The sequence below is a fragment of the Diceros bicornis genome, chromosome 16 (genome assembly GCF_020826845.1).
Source record: "Diceros bicornis minor isolate mBicDic1 chromosome 16, mDicBic1.mat.cur, whole genome shotgun sequence".
NCBI classification, from domain to species: Eukaryota; Metazoa; Chordata; class Mammalia; order Perissodactyla; family Rhinocerotidae; genus Diceros; species Diceros bicornis.
In genome coordinates, this window is record NC_080755.1 from 41,549,066 (window position 1) to 41,557,664 (window position 8,599).

The 8,599-nt window shown below is 55.1% G+C and overlaps 1 protein-coding gene across 2 annotated transcripts in view; it reads right to left on the reverse strand.

The window, feature by feature from the left end:
• Positions 1–7,761, reverse strand: part of SMAD7 (SMAD family member 7) — a 30,453-nt gene extending 22,692 nt beyond the window's left edge. For both annotated transcript variants that reach the window (XM_058557074.1, XM_058557073.1), the window contains exons 1-2: positions 6,619–7,761; positions 5,213–5,266 (exon numbers count right to left, since the gene is read on the reverse strand). In XM_058557074.1, the coding sequence (XP_058413057.1) occupies positions 5,213–5,266; positions 6,619–7,231 (667 nt within the window). In that variant the 5' untranslated portion in view covers positions 7,232–7,761. The remainder of the gene's footprint in view (positions 1–5,212; positions 5,267–6,618) is intronic.
• Between the last annotated feature and the right edge of the window lie 838 nt (positions 7,762–8,599).

Sequence of the window (8,599 nt, forward strand, 5' to 3'; positions counted from 1 at the left end):
GGGACTTCTTTTTCCTTTTAACTGAGGTGAAAACTTTAAAATTTCCTTTAAACTGAGTATATAACAAGCATAGCAAAGCACACACATCTCAAGTACAACTCAATGAATTTTACTCATGTATACACCTGTGCAAAGCCACCACCAGATCAGGACAGAGAACATTCTCAGCCAAGCTTCCAGCCGGAGGGGAAATGTTCTACCTCCTTCCAGGCCTAGTCCCAACTCCCCATCTCTGGAAACCTTCCTGGGCAACCCGAGACCCTGCAAGGCACCCTGCCCTCAGTTCCTTTAAAATCTCCTGGCACTCAGCTCTTGGAGTTTCCTTCTGCTGTCTTTACTCATCTTTTACTTTCAGATCCTGTCTATCCTACTATACTATAGGCTTCTCTTCAATGTCTTTGTCACCCTCAGGTGCTCAGCACAGTCACCAAAATGTTAACGAGGATAATGACAATTCCAGCTGAGAAACAGACTGCACAACCTCCCTCCAAGCAATTAAGACAAAACAATATCGCCCACGAACCACAATTAATTAGTCCCATGAAACAAAAATACACAAGACCCTGTAAGCTTATCATGCACCACTGCCAACGCCAAACTGATTGGATTTCACAGAGAAAGGCCGGTTCAACAAAGGTGCTGCTCAGCTCCCCAGCACACGCACCAGGCTGGATGGTGCAAATCCCCGTCCCCCCCATCCCAGGCCACTAGCAGGATGTCCCTACAGTGTGCATTACCAGTTTCCCCCTGGAACCACTTGGCTGCGCTGACAAATAGGAAGTCAAGCGAGAGAGCAGCCCAGAGACAGGTAGCCCATGGGAGCCGTTAGTAGCCCAGCAGCTGCCTCCACTCCCTGAAAAAGGGTTGGGGGCTGAGCCTGGTCTACACATGGCCCCAAACAACCTCTGGGTTTCTGCTTCCTGCCTCCCTCGACTCTCTCTGAGATTGTCTCTCTAATCCCTCTCCAGCATTCTCTCAGGCTAGAAGAACAACTTTTCAAGAATTCTCCTCAACAGAGGAGGAGGGAGCAGAGCAGCAGGGATAGCAGGCAGGGCAGAGAGAAAAGACTGTGTGTGTAATCTCGTTTTATCAGGGTCAAGTAGAATTCCTAACAGGAATATACAGTTTTACAGGATACACTTAATCAAATGGAAAACAATAGGGGAGGCAGGAAATGGGGCTGCTTGTTCAATGGTGTATACCCTGCACTTTCTAAACTACTTTGATGGCCTCCCCATGTTCTAGAGATAGGCTTCTACCCAACCCCCAACGGAAGACACCCCCTCGTTAAACAGGAGGACTTCTCTGCGGCCACTCCCTGCCCCCTGCTTTGTCTGGCTCAATCCCAGAGGCAAGGTGTGTTTCAAAGGAAGAGCCCAGCATCTCGGGGCAGATCTGGGATCACATTCAGGGTGTCAGCCCATCTCAGATCAAAGGTAAGCCAGCTCGGCACTGGCAACCACAAGTGTTTTTATGAAATGGTGCTCTGCCCTTATGCAGGGCCTTTGATCTCAGGAGGGATTTGCAAACATTAATTAGGCCTCCCTACCACCCCTGTGAAGTAACAAAGTATACCTGTTTGACACTCAACCAGGTAAACTGAGGTGTCACTGACTAGCCCAAGGGGCCACCCAGTGAGCTGGGCCATACCCAAGAGTTCCTGGCCTACAGCTCTCCCTCCTCAGGCAGGCCAGAGTCCCAACTCTCCTCCCTGCAGGTAGTCAGGCTGAGACAGCCTTCAGCATCCAGACTGGCCTCAAGCTACTGCCAGGCTTGTAAAGGTCAAAGAGGCCACATCTCCATCCCTCACCTACAAAAAAGCTCTGCCAAGACAGATCTCCCAAGTCAGGGTCTCAGCTTCTGCCTGTGTCGCCCGCTCCCCCGAGCCCAGGTTGGCACACACTCAGAAGCTCTAGGCCATTCCTGGCTCTCATCCACCGCTAAACATTACCAAGCACCCAGTAAGTGCTGGGTTCTGTGGGAGAAAGATTCATTCCCCTCTCCCAGCAACGACAGAGTCCTTGAAGACGCCAGCCTGGGGAGCAGCCAAGGAATGAGCTGCTGAGAGGGGTACAAGGTGAATGAGCTGGGGATCCCACTTCTCTCACCAATAGAATGGCTCCTGGAGAGCCAGGACATTCTTGTCGACTTATTTCTGAGCATCTTAAGTACTGTCCAGCACAGAGGAGCCCCCCCCAATCACCATCACCACCACCAATATACCCTAAGTGTCCCAGCTCTGCCCCAATCCACAACCTGGTTACAGGATAATCCTCTGCATTGGAATCATCATATTTTCAGGCAGGCACATCATTGGGCCTGTAGAATGAATGAACGAACCAATAAAGGAGCAAATGAATGAATCATCTAATCTAACTCTTTGATCATCTGGATTTAAAAAGAGGCTTGGAAAAATTAAGAGTGGCCTGAGTTAAGAGGTAAAGGCAGAGCTAGATGCCAGACTTTTCAACTAGGCTTCAGAGGCTCCATCTGCCATGGGGCACTGGTCACCCGGTCCCCCGCCTAAGCAAGTGCTTAGCCCCCGCCTAAGCAAGAGTGCACCCAGCAACATCCCTCCCTCCAGCCATCCTTCAAACCTTTCAGACCATCAGATACAGAGGACACCAGGAGCAGAGCCCATGGAGCCATCCCCCCAGCATCCCCACTCCATAAACTAGATTTAATTTTAAACAGCATGTTCTTATTCCTTGTGCCATGAGATGGGGGAGTCTTCCTGACTTCTGATAGCCACAAGTCACAGCCACCCTACCCCTAGGTTCAGCCATGTCTAACACTCCTTCCTGGAAGATCTTGCTGGCTTGGGACCACCTAGCACCCAAGTCTACAAGGTCAGGAACTCCCAAAGGCCACAGTGGAATGGCTTGAACCATTGCAAAATGGAGCTCCGGGCTTTTAGCCCTTGAGTTCCTCCAAAAGCTAGAGGCCAGCCCCCTTCCCACCACCTCTTCCCAAGCTGGAGACTTCACAGAAGAGATTCCCTTAGTTGTGCAACTGGTTAAGACTTTAACAGTTGTCCACTGTAAAACCTTGTGCCTGGTTCTCACCTAGTAACCCAAGACCACAAATTCAACCTAGGGCTTAGAAATTTAAGAATGTAAGTGGCTGATCTCAATTCCCCAGCCAAATACTCTCCTCCCAAGTACAAGGTGAGGCTAAAAGCCAGGGGCAGCATCCCATCTGTGTGTGTGTGTCTGACCTCAGCGCCTCTGGCCACAGCAGCCAGCAAAACCAGCCCCAGACCTGTCCAGGGCCCCCTCCACTCCCAGACCTGGCTGCCCTCCAACGTGTCAGGACAGTTCCTTCCACAGGGGCTTCGCCTGTTACCACCTCATGTCTTACACACGGCACCTTTATTCATTCCTTTTTTTGTTTCGTTTTAAACAAAACGTTTTGGGTGAGTAACCAGCTGTTTGAGTTTCTGATTGGCAGGTTAATCACTTCCTATTGGCTGATCTGGAGAACTTTTCTCTCCCTTGGAAATGGCACATTCCTGTCTTTGTGGCTTCTCTGTTTACACACATTTTGCTACCTAATGTCAACACTTGCTAATGAATAAATATATCACTCCACTCTCTGAAAATGAGGTCCTGGCCTGGCAGAAAGACGGCTTAAATCCCGCGAACAGATTTATCCCGGTATCTTCGCAAAACCCAAGAGAATGTGGCCCTTTTTTTCTAGGATTTTAGGAAGTTTCTGGGAACATTTACCACTAGGAGTCTTTACCCCTTGGGCCAAGGTGACTGGTCTTTCTCTTTCTCTCTCTTTCAAGGAAAACCACCAAATTTGAAAACTACGGAAGGAAAAACAAAAACAGGACAGAGATGGCCCCTTGGAGAACTAACCTCGAGAAAGAATTCTTGAGTCTTGAAGCCAAAAACCCAGTCAAGTTACATTCTTTGAGACAACAGAGCTTGATAATCTCAGTCAACGTTTGTTACGAATACAGAAAGCTGGTTATCTCCTCATTAATGACCATTTATCTGGTGTTTTGTAAATCGAAAGCAAAATAATACATGCTCTGCAGGCCACTTATTACAGGCACCAGGCAGGCAGCAACGCCCTCCTGACTTGAGGGATCGGTGGAGTCCCGGGAGAGCTGGCTGCAGAGCATGGGCTTCGGTTACACCGTTCATTAAAGTATTTAATTTATAACAACGCCCCAGTAAAACTTTTAATTAGCGGGGGAAAGGCCCAACAGCCAAAACTCATGAGGCGGAAGGACCTGTAGAATTCCAAAAGCCGAATGGGGCCCAGCCTTTCACTTCTTCTCCCAGAACCTTAGAAAAATAAAAACTTCAGAAGAGTTGCAATTTTCAGGGAACAGTATCTAGGCCCGAAGACCCAGTTACAATCCATACTCTCAGCAAATGAATCTCCCGCTCTAAGAAGGGGCTCCAGCACACAGAGGCCTGTCCCTGTTGTCACCTCCATGTCCCCATTTTGCTGACCCTCTTCTCCCTGGCACTGTTAGCGCCCCAGGGTGAGCCCCTGCACTGCCAGCCAGAAGCTGAATGCAGACAACCGCAACAGGGCTGGTGCCAGTCTCAAATGGGCTTTTGCCCTGGCCCCATGCCATCCGGTGACAAAGCAACAGGCAGGCAGACCTATGCTAAAAACTTTTACAGCCCCTACCAAAAACTCTGAGAAAACCCTGGAGAGTGCTGACCGGCAGGTGAGGGGAGCAGGGGAAACCCGTGGGGATGCTGGTGCCTCTACTTTTCCCATTTTCTAATCTCTCACTCCAGGCCACGGTCCTCTCTGCACTTTTTTAAACTGTCTTCCCTTCCATCAAACTATCCATTCTTCCCACCCATTCTTCTGGCACTCCCAGAGTCTCCACATTTTCCCATCAACCTGTCCTATTTGGTTCCCAGGATACTTCTGCGTGGATCAAATTCCACGTGTTAAAGCTGAGCCAACTTTGGCCACGGAGTGCAAACACACGAAAAAGGAACAAAATGTAAAGCATATCTAGGAAACGTCGCTGCCTCCCCCCTAAACATATATACATATCTCCAGCCACAACAAAAACAGGAAAAATCCACCAAACTTCCAACAGAGGAAACCTATAACCACCCCCGACCAGACCCAGCGCCTCCCCAAAGCCACTGCCTAGACATAAAAATCTTGGTTCTAGAGGCTCCATTTCTAACTTAAGATAGGAAGGATATTTTTAAAATCATCTACTCACCAGTTGGTTTGAGAAAATCCATCGGGTATCTGGAGTAAGGAGGAGGGGGAGACTCTGGAATTAAAAAAGTAAGAGAAAATAAAGGCCGGGCCATGAGAAAGAGAGATAGAAACTTATGATAACAGAGGCATTCTTTTAGCCCAACTGTTTGTCTTAGCTGTGGGGGTTGGAGGCAGGGCCGCGAGGCGGTGATTGCCTTGATATTTAGCTGTCAGATAAACAAAAGAGGCCGCCTGGCGCCAGCCTCGGCGCTCCGCTCCTCCACGTCTGCGGCCGCAGCCGCCGCGCTCCACCGGCCCGGCTGGAAACCACCGGCTCGGCCGCGGCCGCGCACTTCACAGTTCACAAGGCGGGGGTCTACATAGCCCCCTCCCCGTCCCCGAACTTCAGCCTCGCTCCCACTGTCCACCGCCCAGGCCCGCCCCCCAGGGGCGCAATTCACCTCCGCCCCCGCCGCTGCGCTCCGCGCCCGCGCGGGGAACGCGGGGCTCCCCTTACCCAGCCCACCCGGGAGGCGCGCCCCAAGAGCGCTGGTGAACGTAGGAGGGTCTGTGGGCGCCCAGGATGCACCCGCGCCCCCATCCCCCCGCAGAGACGTTGAGAAAAGGGAAGCAATGGAGGCAGCTGGAAGGATAAAGAGGAGGAGGCTGGGGTCTTGGCGGCGAAGCCCAGGCCCCAGCGCATTAAGAGGCAGCAACGTCACGGAGGCGCTGGGGGCAGACCTACAGTCTATACAGTTCCATAGTCTGCGCTTTCCTGTGCTGAAAGAAAGGAAAAAGCAGGGGACACGCAACTTCTCCTGACTGCTTGTTCTTTTCCACCCTGAGCTGGCAGAGTTGAGAGTAGATATCCAGTTTGGCCTCCCTCCCTCCCTCACCCTCTTTGCCCCAAAACCCCAAAGCTGCGCATCCAGGGCAGTATCCGGGCCACTTGTGCACGACGTGACTCTCCTTATTTACTAAAGGAGCAGAGGCTCTCCAGCCTTTACGATTCGCTTCTCCCAGCCTTCCTTGGCGGGCTTGGACCGAATCCAACTCGGCCACACACCTCAACGCCTTTCCGGGCGCGGGGGAGGCGTGACCCCCAGTTCTCTCTGCACCCCGAACTGATCCGGAAATGAGAGCGTCTCATTTTTAGCCACACGTCTGTAGAGTGTGTGCACGAGCAGTGCCCATAAGCCCCCCTCGGAGCAACCGAGGAGAAAAAAACTGGAAGGGAACCCCCCAGGGAATGCCCTTCCAGTTTCCCCTTGTTCCTTCTCTACTTTGGTCGCCCAAGTCTCCTCCCAGGAGGGAATGTACACTCCCCTCCAGAGAGGTGGCTGCACAAACACAGCCCGCAGGGGCTTTTCTTCCACCGCTTGAGCGCCAGGGGGAGGGGAAGGTGGGCACAGAACAACTTCTTACCTAGTTCGCAGAGTCGGCTAAGGTGATGGGGGTTGCAGCACACCAGCTCGGGGTTGATCTTCCCGTAAGATTCACAGCAACACAGCCTCTTGACTTCCGAGGAATGCCTGAGATCCGGCCACCTGAACACTTTGCACAGCAGGAGAGGGAGCGAGTAGGACGAGGGCGGCTGCGCGGGCTGCGAGCCGGCGGGCGCCCCCAGGCCCAGCCTGCAATCCAGGCGGCCGGGCAGCAAGAGACACGCGGTGCGCGTACCGCCGCGGGACTCCACGGCCTGGAGCAGCAGCTCCAGCTGCCGTTCCTTCAGTTTCTTGAGCACCGAGTGCGTGAGTGCCTTCAGATCCGCCTCGGCGCCCCCGGCCGCGCCGGCGCCCGCGGCTGGGGGGTGGGGATGGTGGTGACCTTTGACACCTCGGACCGCCTTACCCAGGCAGCAGCCAGCCCTGCCCGCGCCGCCGCCACCGGCCCCATGCGCCCGGCCGTCCGTCGCCCCTTCTCCCCGCAGCTCGCCTCCTCCTCCGCCTCCCCCCGCACCCTCCTCCTCGTCCTCGCCGCCGGGCGCACGGCTCCTCCAGAGACGCCGGACGAGCGCAGATCGTTTGGTCCTGAACATGCGGGGCGAGGAGGCGAGGAGAAAAGTCGTTTGCCGGCTAAGGAGCGAACATGACCTCCGCACACCATGAAGAAGTCGGGCGCCGAGTTGGGGCAGCAGGCGCAGGCGACAGCAGCAGCAGCAGGGGCCTGGGCAGGAGCGGCGACGGCCCGAGGGGCGCTCCGTGGCATGCGCCAGTCTCCCGGAGGCCGGGGCGAGCGCGGGGGCCCGGGGGCGCCCGCCGGGGCTCGGGGGCCTGCGCTCCGGCTGCCCCACCCCGCGCGGCCCGCGCCGTGCGCGGCTCTCGGGCCCCGGCGCACCCCGGAGGAACGCGGCCGCCGCTTCCCTGGGGAGGACGAAGCCTGCCCGGGTCGGCGCCTCCCCAAAAAGAGGCCCCCCCGCAGCGGCTCCCGAGTGTCGGGCTCGCCAGCCTCAGCTTCCTACATGGAAGATCCGCGGGGGGCAAAAAACGAAAGGCGTTCGGCTGGGCTGCTGGAGGGAGGAAAAAGCCTCTTTCCCCCTTGCTAAGCAACTTAATTTGGGGGTGGGGAGAAGCAGGCAATTAAAAAAAAAAAGCAGGCACGCGATTTATTTTTTTCCTCTATATCCTTAGTAACCGGATCTCCTCGAATTCCGTGCACACGAAGACTCGGGGGAGGGGGCCGAGTGGACTTCACCCCGCATGAGATGTCTGGCGAAATAAGGAGGCTCTCTCAAAATCTAAGAACCCAATATGCAAAGCCAATGAAAAACACCACCTCCTCGCACCCCGGAGGTCTGGGGGCGTCCGGCTGGAGCTGGGGTTTAAAAAAAGAAAATCTTTACAAAGTAGAACGAGACGTTTGAGGGGTGGAAAAAGCGTATCCACGAGTTACATCCCCCTTTTTTCCTTGCAGAGCCCCGCGGGTCTTCCTCTCCTTTTCTTCTGCCAAAAGAAAAAAATCGTATATTTTTTTAATCCACAGAAAGCTTTGGCTAGGCTGCTTCAATCCTCCGCATCTGGGTGTTTTAAGGGAGTCTCTGGTCTTTCCTCCTGCGCTCCCGGGGGCCCCAGTCCTCGGAGGGGACTTCCTCGGGGCTGGCGGGGGCGCAGAGGCAGAAGATGCTGCTGCGGCGGCGGCGGCGGCTGCGCCCGGTGGGGCTGACAGCGCGGGGGAGGGCGGCGCGGCGGCGGGCCCCTGGCGGGTCGCGCGCTCTCGCCCTCCTAGGCGCAAGCTGCTCGCTAGTGCGGGGGCCGCCGGCGCCCCCTCCCCTGGCCGCGGCTGGCCGCCGGGGCTCCCCGTGTGGGCTGCTCGCCCCGACCCGGCTGCGGCGGCAGGAGGCCCCGGTGTCCTCACGCTGCCTCCTCCTCTGAGACTCTCCTCGTCGCGCCCGGGAGCCTCCTTGTCC